At 39.9% G+C, this 26,669-nt stretch overlaps 1 protein-coding gene across 1 annotated transcript in view; it reads left to right on the top strand.

Annotated features, from left to right (window-relative positions):
- Positions 1–16,110, top strand: part of tmem59 (transmembrane protein 59) — a 34,061-nt gene extending 17,951 nt beyond the window's left edge. The window contains exons 4-8 of the mRNA XM_072573734.1: positions 3,294–3,443; positions 5,790–5,871; positions 7,366–7,489; positions 11,702–11,819; positions 15,203–16,110. Of these exons, the coding sequence (XP_072429835.1) occupies positions 3,294–3,443; positions 5,790–5,871; positions 7,366–7,489; positions 11,702–11,819; positions 15,203–15,355 (627 nt within the window). The 3' untranslated portion in view covers positions 15,356–16,110. The remainder of the gene's footprint in view (positions 1–3,293; positions 3,444–5,789; positions 5,872–7,365; positions 7,490–11,701; positions 11,820–15,202) is intronic.
- The last annotated feature ends 10,559 nt before the right edge of the window (positions 16,111–26,669 follow it).

Here is a 26,669-nt window from a genome sequence, read left to right as displayed (position 1 = left end):
AAATTGCTTGGACTACAGTTGTTTCTCTTAAAACTGAGGAATGGCATTATTGAGGGACACCAACCAAGTACTCCAAGATCTCTTCACTCTTCTGGCATGGTCAGTTACCAGGGCACAGATCTCTCGTGGTTTGTAGAAAGAGAACAGGGACACGAGGGAAATATTTATGCCCAGCAATTGGTGCTCATCTAGAATTTGCTGCCAGGTTTGTTGGTGAAGCAGAAATCTTCAGTTGTTCATTTAAGTACCTGATCTGTGCTTGTAATGTTTTGACCTGCAGGGCTTTGATAAATGATTGTAGGGATTGCATGATTCTGTTCTGATTCTATGTGGAATCAGACTATATGGCCTCAAAGGTAGGAAACGCAAGGAGAATGTCTATGTGGAGTTTGCACAGTCACCCGAGGCTGGAATTGAACATGGGTCTCTGGTGTTGAGGCAGCTGTGCTAACCAGTGTGCTGTCTTTACAGTAGGATTAGAATGGGTGAGTAGTAAATTTTTTTTCTCTGGCCTGTGAAGACCTACTGACTGGATGGCTTCTTTCTGTATCATCACTTGTCTATGGTGTTTAAAGTACTTCTCAAACCCATGATTACTGCCACCTAAAAGGACAAGTGTAGTAGGTACTTGAGGATGCTATCATTGGCAAGTCGCGCAGCATCTTGACTTGCAAATATATTGCCATTCTTTCACACTTCAAATGATGCAGCTCCTATAATACAGACGATGGGAGTAACTTCACCGTATGGTATACAGCATTCAGGAAAAGGGCTCAATGCTATCTTTTGCAAAGGGAGATTTGGTTTAACAAATGACCTTGCTAGTGAACGTTAAGAGTTTTTTATCAATTCACGCTGATGGCGATATCTGAGCTAGAGTAAATTTTGAAGTCATAGTGCAATCCACATTTGAACATTGACACCATTTTCTTTTATTTCCTATTTCTTGATGTGGTGTGAGAGCCAGGTTTAAACACCGAGAAAAGATTGCATGATTTTGTTCCTCATCAGGATAGCTTCAATCCTCTCGTATCCTTTGACCTAAGTAATGTTAGGGGGACATCTGAAAAAAAATCAAAGGAAGAGGTCAATCAACAAAGTAAACTGATCTGAGCACAAAAGCAGGAGAACTAATCTTTCCATGTGTTTCTTGCATGAAGTCAAATAGTACCTTGAACTGTACCCCTCTTCGTGGGGAACATTCTCACTGAAGTTAGAAACATGAAAGCTCACTCATCATGGCAGAGTTGGACATCACATCCACAATGGAGGAGCTGAACAAAGTTATTGATTCATTTTGGCAAAGACAAAGATCAAGATTCTGATGTAGTACTGGACATTCCTGTCCTCTAGCATCACACAAGCATACCCTGTGCAAGAATGAGTGACTGAAATGGTTGTAACAAATTATCAAATGATTTCCTTGCTGAAGATTGTGGTAAAAGTATTTGTCTGTGTTGCTGTTGGTAGATTGCAAATCCTGGCTGAAAATATCTACCTTGTATTCCAGTGTTTCAGTACTGGGAAATTTCTAATTGATGTGATCTTCTTAGTCTGACAGCTGCAAAAGAATTGCTGTGAGCAAAAGAGACCATTCTTAAATCCTTATTGATCTCACCATGACATTTGTCTCATCTGAGTAGAGATGGGTCTGTTAAACTGCTGGAAAAAGAAACTAGCTCACTACTTAAGCTGTTTATGGCAACATAATACACTAGGTCAACTTTGGGATTGCATAGGTTATCTTTTTTTTTTTGCTTTTGATGTGCCTTCATGCCATCTTCAGAGGGTGTCAACTTGCATGCCAGACTGATGAAAGGTTCCTTGGCCCTGCATGCCTAAGTTCTTGGAGTTGCTGTACATTGACTGCGCTCCACTGGTATTCCATATCAAGGAACAGCTTTTGCAAATGAACACATCTGTGTAATGTTTGGTCTGATCATCAGCAAGACAAATACCATAGAATATTTCTGTGCTACCATTTATCAACATTGTCAAATATGATGCTGGAGGATGTTGATGGCTTCACACGTCTAGGCTTCACATGCCTAGACTTCAGTCACCAGATATCTGTTGTTTAATGCTGATGTCAAACATGTATACATATGCCTATGTATGTATCCTTTGTGAACAAGACTCTTTTCATCGAGAGCCAGTAAATCCTCATTCAATACACTCAAATGCATTTGGTCTGCCAGCTTGCATCCTGTCTCCACTGAGTGGAAAAGACAATTTTTTTTTTTGCATCTGCAGTTGGGAACTTATGAGAATGTGCATAAGGTATAAGCAAGTAGGGAGAGTGTTAAATTTAGGGTTGGGTGACAAAGGCTCAGCTAGCATGGCTTTGACCAGATAAAAGTGTGCAGTAAACAATGAGATGCTGGAGACAAGGGTAGTGGGTTAACAAGGTAAAGAATATGCATTGTGTAATGCCAGAGAGCTTCAATTTTATTGTTGCTGCTTGCTGGTTGGGTGACCTTTGCAATCAGTATAGATGTTGCTTTATTTGGATGCTGCTCCCAGTAAGTGACGATATAATTCCTTAAGAATCTGCTGTTCGAGAGAAGACCTGAGTACTCAAATTGTCTTGGCTCCTGTGATTGGGAGCCCTGTAGGTTAAAAGACTTTCCCAAAAGTGGGAAATGCACCTTATTTCTGTTTGTACTTCATGGGGAAGAGCGCAGTTGCTGGCTTCCCTTCTGCCCTAAAACAGGGCTAAAGTTTCAAGTTTTGCCTTCAGAAGACAAGGAAATGTGCTAGTGCTGGACATAGTTCCATGGGTGCAGGCTATCCTTGGTTATGTTGGCTGATTCTTCACTTTTGATGGCAGAAAGATTCAGGTGGATTTATAAAATATCCCATCCAGTCTGTTCCTGGCTAATTAATTTCATTTATGTGTAGTTTCCTTCAGAAAACTACAACTAAATGTGAAAAAAGTTTGCAGAAACTTGCACAGCTTTATAAAATTTTGAACAAAAGCTAATGGGTAAGAAAATAAGATTCATGGTTGAGGACTGGAGTAATAAAACTAAAGAAAGATATCAACATAGTGAAAACCTTTCAGATTGCAGATGCAATGTATCAGCTACAGAAGCTGAGAATTTGATGCCAACCTAATGCAAGTTCTGAGGATCTACAGATCTAATCCAAAATGCATGTTAGCTATTTCATTTAACTTTCAATTGCACAGGGATTATCAATGAGTCACAGTACTAAATATAATTTCCTTATTCTACTTTAACTTGGGATAGTTTTACTATACTTTTGAGTTACAAATGATCATCTTCCCACAGCTCATGTCCATGGTTCCAAAAATCCACTTCGTTTACCCCATCAGCATAATGTCTGCTTTCTACAGTGATTTGATGAATTCAGCTCAGAGCTTCTTCACTTCATGGACCTTCTATTTGCAAACCGATGATGGCAAAGTAGTTGTTTTCCAGGTAACAGTTTTGCACTCTAACATTTGCTGTTAATTAAATTTAGTGCATGAGTAAATGCAAATGGTGCTGTAAGTGTGCCGCATCTGAATTAAGAAGCTCACATCTGTGGATCGATTCTTTGGAGAGAACTGTTAACCTTTTGCCAAATTTATCTTTTTCTACTTAGTGGATTTTGTGTTTCTCTAATGCATGCTGTTGTGGATTTATCTTTTTTTACTGACATAGATTTCATTCACTGCATCTTTTTTGAGAAGGAAGTTGTTACCAAGGCAGTGTAGGGAGTCCAAAACTAGTGGGCATAGATTTAAGATGATAGGGAAAGATTTAAGAGACCTGAGGGGCAATGTTTTCACACAGAAGGTGGTGAGTGTATGGAACAAGTTGTCAGAGAAGGTGGTGGAGGTGGGTACAATTACATAATTTTAAGAGGCATCTGAATGGGTACATGAATAGGAAGAGTTTAGAGGGATATGGGCCAAATGCTGGCAGATAAGACTAGATCAGTTTTGGGTATCAGGCTGGTGTTGGATCGAAGAGTCTCTCTTTCCGTGCTATATGACTCTGTGAAATAGGTGGCATTATGGATAATCAAGCAATTAGAAGAACATGAGTGTAGATGGTTAGAAAAATTAAGTGGACAAAAATTAATGGAATTTTGAACACTAAGTTCTATTGCTTTAGCAAACTTATGTACTGAAATCTTGCTTTCAAATGCAGGTTCGCCAAATTATCTGAAAATGCTTCCAACTGCTATATACTCTTACTTTTTAATCTGTCCCTTTTGAAGCAAGCAAACTTTACCTGTAACTAAATGTTCATAAACTCATCAGCTGCCATTTTAAGCTACAGTGAACATAAAACCCTTCAGAATGACATCTGGTCAGTTTATAATCATTGCAAAATTACTACTTTTGCATTGTATGTCAGAATTTTGATTATTGCATGTCATTGTAAAACTGCTTGCTTCTGTCCTCTGCCAAATGTTTCCTGTGTTATGTTTACATAATACCTTCAATCCTTGCTTATCTTGTTCACATGCCAGTAGATGATTAATTATATATACTAATTGTTGCAGATTTACAGCGAACCAAGCCTTATTTTACAGATGGCACAGGGACACTGTTCTTCCTCCTCCAGTGGTTATCAGGAATAAGGTTCCGGTCCAGTCTATTCTCAGGTCACTGCCCAATTCTCCCCTTGCTGAGGTCATCATCTTTACATGGACTAGGGATTGACAGCAGGAGTTTCTTATCTATAAGGCTTTGAATAACACTTGCAACTTGATGTTTAATAAGTTATCAGCTGTAGGTGTAAATAGTGCAAAGTCCTTTGATTAGTTGTCAAGCAGGCAAAGCTATCATGTGTTTTGCAGTCCTTGGAGGATAATTTACGTATGTGCATTTGTCAGCATGTACTGACTACTGATGCTGTATGGAAATTAAAATTTAAACACCAAAGCCACGTCTGAAGCTATATTTCTGCAGTCTAAGAGTTAAGATTTAAGTTTGTGATCTATGAATTGGATACAAATGACTGAATGTTGAAATAAATCATTTATGTCAGCATCCGTAAATGCACAGTGATCCTATCATTTGCACTTTCATTTGATTTTATTTATGTGAATGTATATGCATAAAATTTCCTTTGAACAATCCTTAAGTGTTTGTATCATCCTTTTGGATCAGGGAAGTGTTTAAATGAACAACTGTAATGTTTTCAACTACTTTGGTCATTCAACTACTTTGGTCATCCTGAAGTGTATTTGACAGAAGGGATACATCAATGTACAGTATATGAATTGAATCAGCCAGGCAGATGGCCTTTTTAATAAATTACGTAAAGATATGTATGATGCAATTGGATAATTTGCTGGAAATGAGTTTTTTTAATATAAAACTAATCTATCACCCTTTGACTAATTTGAAAGGAGCTTCCATTTTAAAAAAATTCTAGGAAAAAGGTATAGTTATTAAATAAACAATATTTCATAACATGAAAAACCTTTTATAGGCAGAAAAGGTGGAGGGCAAGAGGTAGGTAGTTCTTCAAAATATCAAAATTGGTTTAGATAACTTGTATCTTGAGGTTAGTACGTAGAAAAGCTTTGTCCTTGGTTTAGTTTTATTGTCATATTTAGTTTTTGAATCAGCATCACAGTGAAGGTATAGAGTCTGAGTAAACTGGCACTTATGATCTGTCTTATTTCACAGCCCAATATTTCGAATTTCTTCTATCCAAGTATGGGTTTGATATCCAGGATGATTTGCAAATATTTTGCCCTGTTTTTTACCTGCAAGTTAAAACTGTCGAATTTTAAAATATTTATTCTTTGCCTTTTCCTTCCAGTCTGAACCAGATGTACAGTTTATGGTCCCACAATTTGAACTGCAAACAGAAAATTCAAAAGAAACTTCTCAAGCACTGTCAGGTAAACTTTTTTTAAACCAACTGTGATAAATTCCTGTTGTAGGACTGCCTTTTTTAAAGGGATAATTTTCAGGTAGTCAGCAAACCTGCTTTATTTGCTTTGGTAGCAGATATTTGAGATAATCACCCAGGTAGGATGTCTAGCAGTATTCAAACCTGAAGCACAGCTACCACCACCAGTTGAGCAGAGTAGCATCCTTACCATCGGTGCATTACGGACTTAACACTGTTGAGTTTTTTTAAATGATTACTTATTAGTGACTCTTTAGCTGAATATGTTACCAACTTTTAAAAGCTATTAAACAGAATATCGAAGTGTGAATTCAGGTCTGTGCTGGTATAACTGATCTTGGCAGGGTAGTTGTCCTCCCGTTTCAAGTGGTGTCATTATGCTTGCATCGAAAAAAAACAGCTCTGTAAACATGTGCCCATTTGTCCAGCTCTTCCCCTCAATTGTCTTACAATGTTATTGTAATTCCTTCTCAACTTTACAGTAACTTTGTTTTCTTGAATCTGTCAGAATAGATTACTTTCCCTCCCATGGTATAGGAATGGCCCCTTTACAAGTCAGGTGTAACATTTTTTATTGACTGACTGTATCCATCCTCCTTATCTCTGATCTAATTTTTTTGTGTTTTCTTTGGTCTAATCAACACTCTATTCAACAATTTGTCATTTCTGTGCAGCCTAGCTTGCTAGGACTACTCATGCTTGGTGTTGCTCTTAGAATTCAATTTTGTGATTCAAGTTTGGTTACTGACTTTTCTCTCCAGCTAGTTCACCACTGAGTTCCAAAGATCTGCTGCTATTTTTAGCTTGCAGTCCATAAATACTTCAGATTTCAAATTTTTGATCTTTTGTGTTTTAAATCCTTCATAGTTTATCGCCTCATGCTGTATGACTTGAAGCCCTGCAGCAATTCCTCCAGATTGTCTATTCCTCCAATTCTCATACTCTTTGCCTCCCCACTAACAGTTCAGTTTTCAGTTCATTTAAGATCCATGCAACGGAGGTTCTGTTCTTGACTTTTCCATCTTTTTTTTTGAAACCTCCTGAAATCTGTTTGTCTAAATTTTAGTTGTCCTCCTGAAATCCCTTTTGCCACTTCATCAAGTTACTTCATTAACATAATAATAAGGATTTTTCCCCTGGAGTATCATATGCATGCTGTTTAATTGTGATGCAGCAAACTGCCTTGGACTCGCAAGACTGTATTCATATCCACAAATTATCTTTCTGTATTATGTTTCTCTCCAGGATTGTTTGAATTATTGTTGTATTCATCTTTAGTGCTCTGTCTTGCTATTTGTTTCTGTCTACATTTGTTTCTGTAGTCATTGATGCTGAATTTTCCTGACTACTCCTCCTAATGCACCATTTTATACAGATTTCCTTGTGTTGGAATTGAACATCACCCAGAAAACTAACATCTTGTTAGTTTCTAATGCTTTTCAAAATTCTCAACAATACTATCTTTTGTGTTCTTTATCAATAGATCACATAGCTAAGGCTATTTATGATGATACTCGCAAAACTTTCCGAAAGGAACATGGAACTGGCTTGTTTATGAAAGAAGGTCATGAACAGGAATACCAGAGTGTCTTGGAATGTTTGTCAAGGTAGGTGTTTTGGTGAATTGTGCCTCGGCAAAATTGAGAATGAATCATATCTTCCATCCATTCAAAATAGTTGTATAATGAGTTGATTTAATGTGTGCAGGAATACAGCCTAACTATAGTTAAGATGATTCTCCAACTTGCATACTAGTGTAAGAATGGATGTCCTGAAATCAATCAAGTTACACTCAATCACCAATCTAAACTGACACTTTATTTTTGAAACAAATATTTGTATGCAAGGCCAGCATTTATTCCCCTCCTTAATTGCCTTTGGTAGTGGTGAGTGACCACCTTGAGTCATTGCAATTGTCGCAGTTACACTGCACAGTGCACTTTCTCTGTAGGAGTTAAGTGATAGGCCATTTCAGAGGACAAGAGTGTGGTGCAGGAAAAACACAGCAGGTCAGGAAGCATCTGAGGAGCAGGAAAATCTGTTTTGGGCAAAAACCCTTCACTCACTTTTTTTGCCCATGTCAGAGGACAGTCAAGAGTAAACCAAATTGCTGTAGTTCTGGAGTCACATGTAGGCCAGACATGTAAGGATGGTAGATTTCCTCTCAAGTCAGTAAATCAGGGTGGGTTTCATATGTACATCTGGTTCTTTCATAAATACTAATCTTTTTTTCAGGTTCATTAATGTATTGAATTTAAATTACCCCTGCTGCTGTGGTTGTATTTTAGTTTGCCTCTAAATCATTAGAGCCAACGCACTGCATTACTAGTCTAGTAACATTTTGCTACTTTGCTAAGGCATCCTGTAACAGGGGAGATAATTTATGCCATGTTTGAAAGTAGAAAATTGAAAGTCTCATCAGTAAGCCTTAGCAGCTTGCACTATCCATACTTGTACTTTACAGAATAGAGACATTGACGATCCGTTTCTCTACCTAGACAACCTGATGTTAATTATGGGGAATAGATGTTAAATCAGTTGTTAGAGACATGCATTTTATCATTAGGACAAATTGGTGTTTTTTTCTCTTGCAATAGTGAGACATCAAAAGTACATGTGTGTGAAGTGCTTTGAGATACTTGGTCATAAATGTGGCTCTAAGTTTTAGTTCCTTTTTGTAATTGAATGATGAAATGGGTTTTAGGGACAGAATAGTGTATTCCTTTTTCCTATGGTATTGATCTGTAATGCTGTAGAATTGTTATAATTGATCAGTTGAGAATTCCTGATCCTGCAGGATATTCATTAATTGCCATTAGAGGGGACTAGAGTTTGATGATAACAGGTTCAAACTTTGGAAATAGTGAGCTAGATTTTCCAGGGAGTAGCAATGTTACTCTGACACCTCCTTTCTATGAAAGAAGGTAACCTGGCATTTCTGAAATGCGATACCACTTGAGACTCCTTCTAAACTATGGAGCCATATTTCCAATCTGACAGTTGTTTCGTAGCAGAGAGCTGTCAGAGGAAGGCGACCACTTCTCCTTTCACAGCATTTTGCTGCTGTATTCTTCTGATATTTTAAGGTCTTGACAACCACTCTGAAAGCTGCTGTCATGGAATGGACACGGGGTGGGTCTGGCAGTAGGATCTGCCTGATTTGAATCCATTGGATAGTGGGATGTTGAGTTTGGCCTCTTGGAGTAGAGGGAGAATGGAGTCTCAGAAGGTGTAGTTGAGGGGTGTGTGGTATTTAGATGAATAGTTACTAGTTGTGAGTTAGACTAAGTATTCAATGCTTTAACCGTTTTACTCTTTCATGGGAGCCATCAAAAGTTTCCAATTTAAATGAAGACTTTCAAAGGGATCCTAGCTTGGAAGACTTGTGTAGTGGGTAATTCAGTTTCCAGGACAGTTTCTTAAGAGTATGCCACAATGAAGATTCCAGAATCCCTGTCTACAATTCCTAAATGTTGAGATACAACTGACTGGCCTATGGAAAATCTACCTGAGTGTTTAAAATGTAGGTGATGGTCCTCAATGTCTAAACAACTACCGACCTATCAGTTTAGAAAATAGGAGCAGGCCATTTAGTCCTTCAAGCCTGCTCTGCCATTCAATATTATCCATTGGTTAATCATTCAACTCCATACCCTTCTACCTGGTTTTCCCCATACCCTTTTGACCTCTTTAGCCCTCAGCATTATGACTAACTGCTTTTTGAAAGTGTTCAGTGTTTTTGATTCAACTACAGGTTTACTATTGTTGAAGAGACTTCTCCTCATCTTGGTCTTAAATGGCTGCTCTAGTATCCTTTAATCTGTGGCCCCTGGTTCTGGATTCACCAGTGATCACCAGAACATCTTTTGTGCATTTACCCTGTTTTAAGTCTCATTTTAATCTTGCAAGCTTCTGTGAGCTGTCTCTGCTTGCCCCTCAAAATACACACAGCAATTCTGTCCCAATTAATCCAATATCTCCATGCCCAAGTCCAGCCATCCCATCAATCTGTCTAGTAAATCTTTGTTACTCTCTGTACATAGCTAGAATATCCATCTTCAGAAGCTGAGAACAAAACTGCATACGCTACTCCACGCATGGTCTCACCAAGGCTCTGCAATCCCACTGCCCTGTGACTGACTACTTCAACTCCCCCTCCCACTCCGCCAAGTCCTGGGCTGCCTCCACTGCCAAAACCTAGCCACCTGTCACCTGGAGGGAAAATGCCTCCTCTTCTGCCTTTGGACCCTTCAACCACATGGCATCAATGTTGAGTTCATAATTTCTCTGCCTCTCTGACTCTTCTTTCCCCCCTCCCCCCACCCACCACCAATCCAACCTGGCACTGCCCTCTTGAAGTGTCCTATATGTTCGCCTTCCTTCCCATCTATCTACTCCGCCCTCCCCTCTGAGCTATCACCATCTCTCGCCTCCTTTTCCTCCTATTTATCTCTCAACCCCCTTAACTCCCTCATGTTCCTGATAAAGGGCCCAAAACATCAATTCTCCTGCTCTCAGATGCTGCTTGACCAGTGCTTTTCTAGCGCCACACTTACCTACTCTGTACAATAGCAGCAAGACATTCCTGCTCCTCTATCCATTCTCTCACTAAGTCCAGATGCTTTTTGTTGTCGTCACTGCCTGCTGCACCTATCGGACATCCAGCCCTTGTTGCATCATCCTCCTGTCTTGCTTTCTCAGTCTCTTTTTCTCCCCCACCAAAAAAAGGCCTGGAATTCCCTTTTTTCTTTATATCTAGTGGCGTTACATTACCAGCCCTTTAATCCATTGAATCTATACCAGAATCAATAGAATCTTAAATGATGACCATCAATTCATCCATTATTTTAGGGCCACTCTAGGGTGTAGATTATTGACACCTGGAAATTTAATGGCCTTTAATCTCATAAATTTCTGTAATAACATTTCCGTACAAATACCAAATTTCTTTTTCCCCCTTCAGTTCATCACTCTAACTAGAAATTGTATGTTTAGGGCATTGTGTCGTCCTCCTTGTGAAGTCAGAACCAAAATATATATTTTAATTGCAAATAAAACAAATAGCTGGAGAAACTCAGCAGGTCTGGCAGCATCTGGAGAAAAGGCAGAGTAAATATCTTGAGTCTATAACCCTTTCTTTTAGCAGGTTCTGTAGACGGTTCCTCAATGTATTGACCAAGGAAACCATCCCATTATGTACTCGCTCCAGGCATTCTTCTTTACAGTTATTGTTAAAATCCCCTCTGGGCTTAGATTTGAACTAGAGCAATTCAATGATCCATAATGACCATAAAACTAACCTAAAGCAAATGAACACTTTCAGAAAAGTGTTAGCACAAATAATTTTAGATGTTTACAATTGTCTTTATCAGAAAGAAAGGCGGCTTTCATCAATTTGATGTGTTGTGGGGGGTCATATCATTTTACCTGTTGAATTTGTTATTTTTTAAAAATTTGATGTTGGTTTAGTTCTTTCCTGTGAACATCAGGCTCATTACAATGGATAAGTTGTGGTGCTTTGTCATGTGCCAGCCAGGGACTGAGGTTACTTTCCAAGTTGGCAATGTAATTTCTGGGACCCAACAGTGTCATTGAGCAGAGACAAAAATGGAAGTAGAGGAGGTGACCTGTGGCCACTTTACCAGTTTCCTTGCTTCCACCTTGAGTCATAAAGAGCTGTTAGTTCATAGGCAAGGAATGAAGGCACAGAAAAAGCAATATATTTGCAAACATTTTTGTTCACTGCTGTTTAATCAACTCCAGTCAAAGGGCTATAAGTACAGAATTATTGACCACCTAATAAATCATTGATATTTCAGGAATGCTGGAATCCCTCGCTGGATATTAACCACCACCCTGGTACTTTCCGTGCTAGTATTGTTGTGGATCTGTTGTGCTACTGCTGCCACAGCTGTGGAACAGCACATTCCATCAGAGGTAAGACTGAGCTTTAACACCCTAATGCTATCATATTTGAAGAAAATAACTGCACTTTGAATGCAGGGCTCACCAATATATGAATCTGCCATTTGGTCGTCTTTGCCATTTAATAAAATCATGGCTTGACAGATTGTGACCTCCTCTCCATTTTTGCTTACTGTAGATAACCTTGGATACTGGACTACCGAGAAGTTGATCCACCACTACCTTTAAAAATATTCAGTGGCTCTCAACATTTGAGAGGAAAAAAAATCTCCATCTTAAATAGGGTATCCATTATTTTTGAACACTAATTCTAGTCCCCCTAGAATTTTGCCTCTGTTCCAGTGGCAAAAAAATCACTTCAGCATCCTGAGCAAATATGTCCTTTTTTCTGTTCCATTCTCCTTGCACTTAGCAATAACATTCCATTTGCCCTCCCGATCACCTGCATCTGCATGTAAAGTTTTGGGTTCACGTATAGGATACTCCGATTCCTGTATTTCAGTTTTGTGAGCCCCCCCCCCCCCCCCCACCATTCCATTTAAGTGATACACTGCTTTTCTATTCTTCATGCCATTTTTACGTTTCCCTATTTTATACTCTGGCAATTCTTTGCAAGGAGCCTGCATTGGGATATAGATTGGTTATGTCCTATTCGTAACTAACTTTTCTATATTAGTATTGTAAATTTGGCATCCTTCATCCATGCCCTTGGTATAAATTGTATATTGAGGCTCAGCAGTGAATCTTGTGACACTTACGATCCCAGACCAAACTGCCAAAGGTTTACTAGCATCTGAGAATCGGTAATTTTGAGGGTGGTGGCATTTCACATGCTTCCTCAAAAACTCTAAGTTAGATGATATTCCCATTCTGAAGTCGGTCTGGTCTTTTTCAGAAATAAATTATTTTAAAAATCCCATTTCGATGCCTCCTTAAATTAGTACTTTGCCTGCTTTTCAGTTCTTTAATCAAAACTAAAAATTAGTAGGTTGTCATCTCTACTATCTAGTTAGGTGTTAATTTTGTTTATTTTAGGCTGTGTTTCATATGAACACTATCTCCTAGGTGGCGCAAGGAGCATGTAGGCACAGACTTCACGTGGCAGTGCTAAAACAAAGCTGTCTTCCAACTAGGAAAATGTTTGTTGATCCAACCCTTGGGAATTCAATGAAGCTGGGGACAAAGACTTATGTATTCAATGCTTCCTGAAGTCCGAATTTATCCTAAAATTGCTGTCTCTCGCTTTTCCAGCATGAAGAGCAACCTAGCTGTACTACTGTGCCGGTATTACTTTCATATTGTTTGTGGAGAATTACATGCTCCTGGGATTCTCTGTACAGTACCTGAGCCTCAGTAGGACTATCTGCACTTGTATACCCAAATGTAATGCATAGATGATAGTGACATTGACTGCTCTTGCAGATTAATTTTTTTTTCCTTTTGGGAAGGGGAGATGTTTTTGCCAGTTACTGATATCACCAGGCTTGTGTGCAGGCACACGTGGCCATTTTGACAGCCATCTTTGCATTCATGTTAGCTTTAATTATTTTCACTTAAGCTTGCATGAATTTATATCCTCTCTTTCTAATTTTATTTACTCATCTGTTGTAGATGAAAGTTTGCATTGAGGGTGATTTGAGGTATAGCTGCTTATAGCCTCTGGTACCTTGCTTAGGCATTTATTCTTTGTCTATGAGCTTCTACAGTGAAGGCAAGTTCTAACGCTCAGTATTGATAGCAACCTTTATCTGAGATTATCATGCAGCCAGTTGCCAAGGCATAACTATTTGAATGGGAAATCCTTAATGTGTAGCGAACTTGTACTGATTGCACCTGTACAGGCATCGCAGTTGGGTTTAAAGAACTCTTTAAACTTTCTCTACATTGCTGTTGTCATAGCATGTGCTGTGCTTAATTGTTAAACTATAAGGAACATTCAAAGCTAGGTTTTCTTAATGCACCAATATGGATAAAGGCTTTCAGATTTTTAAAAATTTCTACAGAGAAATCTTCCCATCTTGCCTTTTTGATCTTCAGGACTGCAGAAGGATCAATCTATGAATGTAGTTCAGTTACTTAGAATCAGCAAATCAGAGGTTGAATGTTTGATTACTTGTCTAGTGGAGCCATATTTTGCAGATGATGCAGAGTTCATGGGTTGCAGAGTAGTGAGAATGGATGGATGTGCTGGAAACTGACATGTCCCCATTTCGACTGTTTGTCAGGAACTGCCCTGCACATGTTGGTTTGGCCACTTTTGAAATATTGTGTTTTTGACGTTGGTTAGGCCATTGTTGGAATATTGTGTGCAATTCTGGTCTCCTTCCTATAGGAAGGATGCTGTGAAACTTGAAAGAGTTCAGAAAAGATTTACAAGGCTGTTGTCAGGGTTGGGAGATTTGAGCTTTCGGAAAAGCTGAAGTACAAATCTTCTCAAAACTTGCTATAGCGAAAGGCTGAATAGGCTGGGGCTGTTTTCCCTGGAGTGTCAGAGGCTAAGGGTGATCTCACAGAGACTTAAAATCATGAGGGCTGTGGATATGATAAATAGACAAGATCTTTTCACTGGGGTAGGGGAGTCCAGAACTAGAGGGAATAGATTTAGGGTGAGGGGGTAAAAATTTAAAATGGATCTAAGGGGTGACTTTTTCAGAGGGTGGTGCATGTATGAAATGAGCTGTCAGGAAGTGGTGGAGTTTTGTACAATTGCAACATTTAGTATTTAGGCCAAGTGCTGGCAAATGGGACTAATTTAATTTAGGATATCTGGTTGGCATGGATGAGTTAGACCAAAGGTCTGTTACCATGCTGTACATCTGACTGTGCGTCTAATCTAAGGAAATATTCAGCATTCATTAATGCTAAGAAAGAAATTTAAAATGCTGCTTTACATAAAAAGGAAAATTTAAATTTAAAAATTGCCTTCCTTCGATTTGGACGTGGTCAATGATCGAGAGTTAGCTGCCATTCTCATCAAAACAGAAGCAGGCCATTGGTCTGCTCAAACCAACTCCATCATTCTAGAGTGGCCTGATGACTCAGTAATTAGCAATTCTGACTCGCAGCTCGAGCAACCCGGGTTTGAATCCACCCTCTGTTGTCTGTCTGTGGGGAGTTTGCATGTTCTTCGTGTCTTTGTGGGTTTCTTCTGGGTTGCTCTGACGTCCTCCCATAGTCCCAAGATCATACTGAGAAAGTGGGGGGTGTGGATGCAGTTACAATATTTAAAAGACATTTGAATAGATACATGAATAGGAAGGGTTTGGAGGGATATGGGCCAGGAGGGACTAATTTAGTTTGGGATTATTTTTCAATATGGTTAGGCTGAAGGGTCTACATCTGTGTTCTATGACTCTGACAAGTTTTCAGTGATCAGGTGTGCATTTCTGTTTCAGAAACTAAGCATATATGGAGACATGGAATTTATGAATGAATTGAAGCTAACTCCATATCCAGCATCTTCATTGATTGTCATCAAATCCAAGGATGAAAAGGACATGGCAGGACCCATACCTACTAAAGTGAACCTGGATCACTCGACGATTTAGACAATGTGGATGAAATTTGGACTCTCCTTGTGTTCTGAAATTTTAAAGTGGTAGTTTTTGCCAAATGTCTAGTTGAGGTGAAATTTCAAAATTAAGATAAATATTGTTTTTGTTACATTCCTGGATGCAAACAATAATTGGAACTTTAGGGTGACATAGATTTGAGCTGTTTTATTAAAGGGGTCGATTCTAAATCGCTCTTAGTGTTGCACAACACACTTGTCTGCATGTTTGAAAACTTGTAAGCGGCTGACCCTTTTGATCGCACTGGTTGTTCCTTTGTACAGATTAAATGTCACTGCTTGTAACACTTATTATGATTGTTATTTCTACAATCTGGATATTTAACTCTAGTTTTAATCAATTTATGTATTAACATCTTTTTCCTTTTTCTGTACCTGCATCATGGATATCTTGCTCTTGGATACATGAAAAAGTTGTGTGCACACATTATGTAAATATTGAGCCACAGTAACCTCAGAACACAAATTTAAGTTTTTCCCACTTCTCAGTAACTCATTGATAATAAACCTCGTGGCTATTTTACAACTCAGCTGTATTTTCTTTTAGTGCACTTCCATTGTTTTCTTCAAGTTAAACATTTTTTTTTTGCTTTTGATTTATAAAATCTTTATTATAATCAAACTCTAGTACTGTTTGTAGTTTTGATCCAAATGTAATTTCCTCATGGGTTTTGTGGACAACATTTTTTTTGTTCAAAGAATTATAAAATAAACATTGGTTTAATCACCTCATCAAGTGATGCAATGCTGTTTATTCTACTTTTTTAAAAATGTGAAAAATTTGGACATTTTTCCCAAATGAAAAAGTTTGCAGATCTTTGTATTGTTTGCAATAATGCAGTGTGACCTGTAGGATTTTGGAGAGTGGTGCGTTCAGCAAATGATTGGATAGAATGGAATGAGGATGGATTATTTGGCTGCTAGTCAACAAATCAGACTGAGTAAATCCTGTTGTCAGATTTGCTGTCTCCGAGGAATGGATAGAGCTGATGTGCTGCCTTTCAGAATTCTGCAGAATCTGAATAATTAGCTATTGGAAAAGATCTTCAATAGTAAGTGTACAGTCTAGATAATACTTTAATTGCATATTAAGGAGAAAGCCGCTTTATGAAAGTATTTAGAAACTCTTTTTAACCCTTTTTATAGATTGATTAAATTTAGGCAACCATGTTATATTCATCATAGTTACCAATCACTTCTAGCCTCCAGTTTCTCTGAATGGAAAAGTATTGAAGAATTTGCATCTCCTCTTCATCTTGTTTATGGTGATCAGACTATTTTAACCATAACATTCTTCTAATCCCTTGATGGTTCTGAATTTTTAAAAAATGTTCGATTTAACTTTAATAATCACTTGATTACACCAGTATTAGCTGCATCAGTCTAGTAACTTGTTTGCGCCTTAATCTTTTCACTGCCTAACTGTTTACCTAAAAGGATTACTATTGTTATAATATTTGAATTGGCTATTCTGTCTATTGTGCATGTATTTCGAAACCCTTTGAAAATAGCTCAAGAAGTTGGAAGGTCATGTTACAGCTGAACAAGATATTGGTTAGGCCACTATTGGATTATTGCACTCAATTCCACAAAGATGTTGTGGAACTCGGAAGGTTTTAGAAAAGAGTTACTTAGATTGAAAGGTTTGAGCTATGGGAAGAAGCTGAATAGGCTAGGGCTATTTTTCCCTGGGATCTTTTATAGAGCGGTGATCTTAGAGTTTACAAAATCATGAGGGGCAGGGACAGGATGAATAGCAGAGGTCTTTTCTCCAGGATAGACTAGCCCAAAACTAGAGGGTGTAGGTTTAAGATCAGAGGGGCAAGATTTAAGAGGGACTTAAGAGGCATCCTTTTGTTTCAGAGGGTAGTGTGCATATGGAATAAGCTGCCAGAGGAAGTGGTGGAGGCTGGTACAATTACAACAATTTGAAGAGGCATCTGGATGGATACATGAATAGGAGGGGATCTAGAGGAAAATGGGCCAAGTGCTGGCCAATGGAACTAGATTAAATTAGGATAGTTGGTTGTCATGGACAAGTTGGACCAAAGTGTATAAGTCCAGCTAAGATTTACTTTCCCAAAATGCAGCATTTATCTGAATTAAACTCCATCTGCCACTTATCAGCTCATTGGCCCATCTGGTAAAGATCCTGTTGTAATCTGAGGTAATCCTCTTTGCTATTCACTACACCACCTCCTATTTTGGGGTTATTTGCAAGCTTACTAACTTATACCTCTTTTATGCTCACATCCAAGTTATTTATGTAAATAACGAAAAGTAGAGGACCCAGCACTGATCCTTGTGGCTCTCCACTGGTCACAGGCCTCCAGTCTGGAAAAACAACTCTCCACCACCACCTTCTGTCTTCTACCTTTTGAGCCAGTTCTGTATCCAAATGGCTAGTTCTCCCTGTATTCCATGAGATCTAACCTTGCTCACCAATCCCCCATGGGGAACCTTGTCAAACACCTTACTGAAGTCCATATAGATCGCATCTACCGCTCTGCCCTCATCAATCCTCTTTGTTACTACTTCAAAAAATTCAATCAAGTTTGTAAGACATGATTTCCCATGCACAAAGTCATGTTGACTATCCCTATTCAGCCCTTGTATTTCCAAATACATGTACATCCAGTCCCTCAGGATTCCCTCCAACAACTTGCCCACCACTGCGGTCAGGCTCACTGGTCTACAGTTCCCTGGCTTGTCCTTACTACCTTTCTTAAACAGTGTCACCATGTTTGCCAACCTCCAGTCTTTTGGTACCTCACAAATGACTATCGATGATACAGATATCTCAGCAAGAGGCCCAGCAATCACTTCTCTAGCTTCCCACAGAGTTTTTGGATAAACCTGATCAGGTCCTGGGTATTTATCCACCTCTACCCATTTCAAGACATCCAGCACTTCCTCCTCTGTAATCTGGACATTTTGTAGTTATGTCACCATCTATTTCCCTACAGTCTATATCTTACATATCCTTTTCCACAGTAAATACTGATGCAAAATATTCATTTAGTATCTTCCTCCATTTTCTGTGGCTCCACACAAAGGCTTCCTTGCTGATCTTTGAGGGCCCTATTCTCTAGGACAAAGTGAGGATTGCAGATGCTGGAGATGAGAGCTGAAAAATGTGTTGCTGGAAAAGCGCAGCAGGTCAGGCAGCATCAAAGGAACAGGAGAATCGACATTTCAGGCATAAGCCATGAAGAAGGGCCCTATTCTCTCCCAAGTTTCCCTTTTGTCCTTTAATATATTTGTAAAATCCCTTTTTGGATTCTCCTTAATTCTATTTACCAAAGCTATCTCATGTCCCATTTTTGCCTTCCTGATTTCCTTAAGTATACTCCTACTTCCTTTATACTCTTTTAAGGATTCACTTGATCTATACCTTACATGTGCTTTCTTTTTCTTAACCAAACCCTCAATTTCTTTAGTCATCCAGCATTCCCTATACCTACCAGCCTTTCCTTTTACCCTGACAGGAGTATACTTTCTCTGCATTCTCGTTGTCTCATTTCTGAAGGCTTCCCATTTTCTGAAGGCTTCCCTTTACCTGTGAACATCTGCCCCCAATCAGCTTTTGAAAGTTCTTGCCTAATACCGTCAAAATTGGCCTTTCTCCAATTTAGAACTTCAACTTTTAGATCTGATCTATCCTTTTCCATCACTATTTTAAATCTAATAGAATTATGGTCACTGGCCCCAAAGTGCTCCCTCACTGACACCAGTCACCTGCCCTGCCTTTATTTCCCAAGAGTAGGTCATGTTTTTGCACCTTCTCTAGTAGGTACATCCACATACTGAATCAGAAAATTATCTTGTACGCACTTAACAAATTCCTCTGACCTAAACCTTTAACACTATGGCAGTCCCAGTCTATGTTTGGAAAGTTAAAGTCCCCTACCATAACCACCTTATTATTCTTACAGATTGCTGAGATCTCCTTACAATTTTGTTTCTCAATGTCCCTCTGACTATTAGGGGGTCTATAATACCATCCCAATAAGGTAATCATCCTTTTCTTATTTCTCAGTTCCACCCAAATAACTTCCCTGGATGTATTTACGGGAATATCCTCCCTCAGCACAGCTGTAATGCTATCCCTTATCAAAAACACCACTCCCCATCCTCTCTTGCCTCCCTTTCTATCCTTGCAGTAGCTTTTGTATCCTGGAACATTAAGCTGCCAGTCCTGCCCATTCCTGAGCCATGTTTCTGTATTTGCTGTGATAACCTAGTCCTGTGTTCCTAACCACACCGAGTTCATCTGCCTTCCCCGTTAGGCCCCTTGCATTGAAATAAATGCAGTTAGTCCTACCTTGTCCCTGCTTTCCGTGATTGTTTGACTCGCTTCTGTACCAGTCTCAGATTGATCTCATTCCTCACTATCCCCCTGGTTCCCACTGCCACCACCCCCCCCCCCCCCCACCCAAACTACTAGGTTAAATCCTCCCGAGCAGCTCTAGCAAATCTCCCTGCCATATATTAGTCCCCTTCCAATTTAGGTGCAATCTGGCCGCCTTGTACAAGTTACATCTATCCCAAAAGAGATGCCACTGATTCAAAAATGTGAATTCTTCTCCCATACACCAGCTCCTCAACCATGTATTCATCTGCTGTGTCCTCCTATTCCTGCCCTCACTAGCTTGTAGCACTGGGAGTAATCAGCTATTACTACTCTCTAGGACCTCCTTTTTAAATTTCTGCCTAACTCTGTAATCTCCCTTCAGAATCTCAACCTTTTCCCTTCCTGTGTCGTTGGTTCCAATGTAGACAATGACCTCTTGCTGGCCCCTCTTCCCCTGTGCGAACATTCTGAGACATCCTTGATGCTAGCACCAGGGAAGCAACACACCATTCTGCTTTTGTTTTTTGGCTGCTGGTCATAGAAACGTCTGTCTGTACCTCAGACTACAGAATCCCCTAAAACAATTGATCTCTTGGAAGCCGACAACCCCTCATTGCATTAGAGCCAGTCTCAATATCAGAAACTTGGCTGTTTGTGCTACGTTCCCCTGAGAATCCATCACCCCGTACATTTTCCAAAACAGCATACCTGGTTGCAATGGGTATATCCACAAAAACCACCTGCAATAGGTGCTTACCTCTCGTCTTTCCTGGAGTTAACCCATCTATGTGACTGTATCTGAGACTCCCACCCCCCCCCTTCCTATAACTGCCATCCATCGCATACTGTTGTGTTGCAAATTCCTCATTGCTTCTAATTGTCTCTCCAACCGATCCATTCAATCGGATAAGATTTGCATCCAATAGCATTTATGGCAGATATCATCCGCAGTAACCCTTGAACTCTCTTTAAACTCCCACATCTGACCAGAAGTACGTATCGCTGTACTAAAGGCCATTTTTACTCCTTCACAATCTACAGACCTAGAAAATACCAACGTCTTATTCCTCTACAAAACACTGCCCCAGGTTAAATGAATAGTTATGGTTATATTTTAAGTTTAATCAAGAGACAAATCTCTTAAAAACATATAATCGAGAAATAACCCACTCTAATCACTACTGCAGCCTTTCTGTTGGACACACTTAAAACAATGATTGACTTATCTGATTCCGTGCTGTGAACTTCGCCCAAACCGGTTTCTCCAAGATTAGTTGTGAATTTCACTATTTGTTCATTTTACCAGACGCACTCAGATGTCCAACGATACATGAATTCAAAACAGCAAAAGCAGTAACTGTGCAGGTCAGCAGTAACCATGCAGGTAGTTGAATTGGTTTCGTAACATGGTGATTATTTCCATTTTTAAAAAAATGTATATATATTTAAGGCATCTCTGTCTATCAACAAATGTTTCAGTTGTATTTGGAGATGTCCTTGGTGTTGAAATCTCGTTTTAATACCTGAGGTAACAATTGCGCATGGATTATACAATGACGCTCATTACCTTATCAAATCGAATGGGTCTGTTGGAGAGACAGAAGCAATGAGGAATTTGCAACAGCAACAGTATGTGATGGATGGGAGTTATAGGAAAGGGGGAAAAGTCTCAGATGCAGGCACATAGATGGGTTAACTCCAGGAAAGGTAAGAGAGGTAGGCAGCTAGTGCAGGGGTCTTCCGTGGCTCAATCCATTTCAAAAACAGGTATGCTATCTTGGAAAATGTAGGGGGTGATGGATTCTCAGGGGAACGGAGCATGAACAGCCAAGTTTCTAGTATTGAGACTGGCCCTAATGCAATGAGGGGTACTTTGGGTTCCAAGAGATCAATTGTGTTAGGGGATTCTGTAGACTGAGGTATAGACAGACGTTTCTGTGGCCAGCAGTGAAAAATCAGAATGGTGTGTTGCTTCCCTGGTGCCAGGATCAAGGCTGTCTGAGAGGGTACAGAATGTTCTCAAGGGGGAAGAAAGGCCAGCAAGACGTCATTGCCAACATTGGAACCAATGATATAGGAAAGGAAAAGGTTGAGATTCTGAAGGGAGATTACAGAGAGTTAGGCAGAAATTTAAAAAGGAGGTCCTGGAGAGTAGTAATATCTGGATTACTCCCAGTGCTACAAGCTAGCGAGGGCAGCAATAGGAGGATAGAGCAGATGAATGCATGGCTGAGGAGCTGGTATACGGGAGAAGGATTCACATTTTTGGATCATTGGAATCCCTTTTGGGGTAGATGTGACCTGTACAAGAAGGCCGGATTGCACCTAAATTGGAAGGGGACTAATATACCGGCAGGGAGATTTGCTAGAGCTGCTCCAGAAGCGAGTCAAACAGTCACTGAAAGCAGGGACAAGGTAGGGCTAATAAATTAAACTGCATTTATTTCAATGCAAGGGGCCTAGCAGGGAAGGCAGATGAACTCAGGGCATAGTTAGGAACGTGGGACTGGGATATCATAGTAATTACAGAAACATGGCTCAGGGATGGGCAGGACTGGCAGCTTAATATTCCAGGATACAAAAACTACAGGAAGGATAGAAAGGGAGGCAAGAGAGGATGGGGAGTGGTGTTTTTGATCAGGGATAGCATTACAGCTGTGCTGAGGGAGGATATTCCTGGAAATACATCCAGGGAAGTTATTTGGGTGGAACTGAGAAATAAGAAAGGGATGATCACCTTATTGGGATTGTATTATAGACCTCCTAATAGTCAGAGGGAAATTGAGAAACAAATTTGTAAGGTGATCTCAGCTGTGGCACAGTGGCTCAGTGGTTAGCACTGCTGCCTCACTGCACCAGGGACCCAGGTTTGATTCCAGCCTTGGGTAACTGTCTGTGTAGAGTTTGCGCATTCTCCCCATGTCTGAATGGGTTTCTTCTGGGTGCTCCGGATTCCTCCCACAGTCCAAAGATGTGCAGGTCAGGTGAATTGGCCATGCTAAATTGTCCATAGTGTTAGGTGCATTAGTCAGAGGGAAATGGGTCTGGGAGGGTTACTCTTCAGAGGGTCGGTGTGGACTGGCTGAGCCGAAGGGCCTGTTTCCACGCTGTAGGAAATCTGATTTAATCTAATCTATCTGCAAGAATAATAGGGTGGTTATGGTAGGGGATTTTAACTTTCCAAACATAGACTGGGACTGCCATAGTGTTAAGGGTTTAGATGGAGAGGAATTTGTTAAGTGTATACAAGAAAATTTTCTGATTCAGTATGTGGATGTACCTACTAGAGAAGGTGCAAAACTTGACCTACTCTTGGGAAAGAAGGCAGGGCAGGTGACTGGTGTCAGTGGGGGAGCATTTTGGGGCCAGTGACCATAATTCTATTAGTTTTAAAATAGTGATGGAAAAGGATAGATCAGATCTAAAAGTTAAAGTTCTAAATTGGAGAAAGGCCAATTTTGATGGTATTAGGCAAGAACTTTCAAAAGCTGATTGGAGGCAGATGTTCGCAGGTAAAGGGAAGGCTGGAAAATGGGAAGCCTTCAGAAATGAGATAACAAGAATCCAGAGAAAGTATATTCTTGTTAGGGTGAAAGGGAAGGCTGGATGACTAAAGAACTTGATAGTTTGGTTAAGAAAAAGAAGGAAGCATATGTCAGGTATAAACAGGATAGATCGAGTGAATCCTTAGAGTATAAAGGCAGTCGGAGTATACTTAAGAAGGAAATCAGGAGGGCAAAAAGGGGACATGAGATAGCTTTGGCAAATAGAATTAAGGAGAATCCAAAGCGTTTTTACAAATACATTAAGGACAAAAGGGTAACCAGGGAGAGAATAGGGCCCCTCAAAGATCAGCAAGGTGGCCTTTATGTGGAGCTGCAGAAAATGGGGGAGATATTAAACGAGTATTTTACATCAGTATTTACTGTGGAAAAGGATATGGATGATATAGACTGTAGGGGAATAGATGGTGACATCTTGCAAAATGTCCATATTGTAGAGGAGGAAGTGCTGGATGCCTTGAAACACATAAAGGTGGATAAATCCACAGGACCTGATCAGGTATACCCTAGAACTCTGTGGGAAGCTGGAGAAGTGATTGCTGGGCCTCTTGCTGAGATATTTGTATCATCGATAGTCACAGGTGAGGTACCAAAAGACTGGAGGTTGGCAAACGTGGTGCCACTGTTTTAGAAGGATGGTAAGGACAAGCCAGTGAGCCTGACGTCTGTGGTAGGCAAGTTGTTGGAGGGAATCCTGAGGGACAGGATGTACATGTATTTGGAAAGGCAAGGACTGATTAGGGATAGTCAACATGGCTTTGTGGGAAATCATGTCTCAAACTTGATTGAGTTTTTTGAAGAAGTAACAAAGAAGATTGATGAGGACAGAGCAGCAGATGTGATCTATATGGACTTCAGTAAGGCGTTCGACAAGGTTCCCCATGGGAGACTTATTAGCAAGGTTAGATCTCATGGAATACAGGGAGAACTAGACATTTGGATACAGAACTGGCTCAAAGGTAGAAGACAGACGGTGGTGGTGGTGGAGGGTTGTTTTTCAGACTGGAGGCCTGTGACCAGTGGAGTGCCACAAGGATCAGTGCTGTGCCCTCTTCTCTTTGTCATTTACATAAATGATTTGGATGCGAGCATAAGAGGTACAGTTAGTAAGTTTGCAGATGACAACAAAATTGGAGGTGTAGTGGACAGAAAAGAGGGTTACCTCAGATTACAACAGGATCTTGACCAGATGGGCCAATGGGCTGAGAAGTGGCAGATGAAGTTTAATTCAGATAAATGCGAGGTGCTGCATTTTGGGAAAGCAAATCTTAGCAGGACTTATACACTTAATGGTAAGATCCTAGGGAGTGTTGCTGAACAAAGAGACCTTGGAGTGGAGGTTCATAGCTCCTTGAAACTAGAGTCGCATGTAGATAGGGTAGTGAAGAAGGCGTTTGGTATGCTTTTCTTTATTGGTCAGAGTATTGAGTACACTGGTTAGGAGGTCATGTTGCAACTGTACAGGACATTGGTTAGGCCACTGTTGGAATATTGCGTGCAATTCTGGTCTCCTTCCTATCGGAAAGATGTTGTGAAACTTGAAAGTGTTCAGAAAAAGATTTACAAGGATGTTGCCAGGTTTGGAGGATTTGAGCTATAGGGAGAGGCTGAACAGACTGGGGCTGTTTTCCCTGGAGCCTCAGAGGCTGAGGGGTGACCTTATAGAGGTTTACAAAATTATGAGGGGCATGGATAGGATAAATAGGCAAAGTCTTTTCCCTGGGGTTGGGGAGTCCAGAACTAGAGGGCATAGGTTTAGGGTGAGAGAGGAAAGATATAAAAGAGATCTAAGGGGCAACTTTTTCACACACAGGGTGGTATGTGTATGGAATGAGCTGCCAGGCTAGTACAATTGCAACATTTAAAAGGCATTGGATGTGTATATGAATAGGAAGGGTTTGGAGGGATATGGGCCGGATGCCGGCAGGTGGGACTAGATTGGATTGGGATATTTGGTCGGCATGGACTGAAGGGTCTGTTTCCATGCTGTACATCTCTATGACTCTATGCTAGTCGACTATTTGTTGAGATTACAGTTGAAGAGAGAGGTTTTAGTTATTAAAGTCCTTTAGAATTGCTGTCACTGATATAATGTATAAGGTACATGCAACCATTAGTAGACACCAGGTTCTGGTACACAGTAATGAGAATGACCAGATGTTTATTTTGGTAGTGATGGTTAAAACAATATAACCAAAAGGGAAAATGCCTTTACTCCTCCTCAAAATAGCATCACAGGGTTTTTTTTATTCATTTGAGAAACCAAATAGACCAAATGAAATATAGGGGGTAGAGTTTAAAAGAATCATTTTGTTAGTAAGTTTTTGTTTTTCAGACTTTTTCAGCTCTATCTTATTCCTTAAATCTAGGTTCCATTTCTATTCAACTTTGAAGCATTGTTGGCAGATGCTGGTGGCTCATGATTTATGTGCTGCTGTCTGAACAAAATTTATAGTATTGACTTCGATAAAGTCTTGGCACAAACTACATCCATCTATTTTATTTATCTATGTTACACTTAGTATCTAAGTAACGGATTTGTATTGAAAGAACTGACATCACTGGATCATTTCTACAAACCAAAATCTTCCCAGTAATAAAGACTAACGTCGTGCAGCAGGAACTGGCAAAAAATGAAATTTAATAAGACATTCCCGGAAAATACCAGCATGGTACTGAAGAGAATTGACAGATTAATATCACAATGTTCAATGGAGGATAGTATACACTTTACTAACGTTTCTTTCTTTGTTATCCATTCCATCAACATATAGCGAAGTTTTGATGTCGCTTCTTTTGGTTCAACACTTTCCGTGACATCCAACAACAGCAAGAAAGGTAAATGTGGGGGAATGGAAAATGTGTGCTACTTTTAATTTTGTTGCACCCTGTAATTTGTTGGTGGATGGATTTTGCAGGAGGATATGAAATGATGTTGTTTTCCCTTCACCCTCCCATCAGATTGTTGGGATTGCAGTCAGAGTGATCCATCTCGTTGCTGGTGCTCCAGGCAGTGCTGCTGGATCTCTATTGTGATGCTGTTATTGGGAGTTACTGCTGCTGCTCTGGCATGTGCTGTGGTCTTTGGCATTCCAAAAAATACTCAAGGTTAGATTCATGAGGTGGAGCTTTCCAATTTGCGCCCAGATATCTGTTGTCCAGCAATATTAAAGGTTGTGGATTTTTTTTTAAAAATTGAGTTGTATCTATAAACCATACTGTGTCTAACTATATCCATGTAGTATTTTAACTGGAACAAAGAAGTTCCCTTCTCACATTACTGGCAATGTCCTGAGTTTGGCATGGTGAATTTCTGGTGATTACACCCTGGCATTTTATTCGCGTTGCCATTTCTTGATTATTATTCAGTTGTA

Source organism: Chiloscyllium punctatum, chromosome 7 (assembly GCF_047496795.1).
Source record: "Chiloscyllium punctatum isolate Juve2018m chromosome 7, sChiPun1.3, whole genome shotgun sequence".
In the NCBI taxonomy this organism is placed as follows: domain Eukaryota; kingdom Metazoa; phylum Chordata; class Chondrichthyes; order Orectolobiformes; family Hemiscylliidae; genus Chiloscyllium; species Chiloscyllium punctatum.
This window is presented reverse-complemented; position numbering and strand designations above follow the sequence as displayed.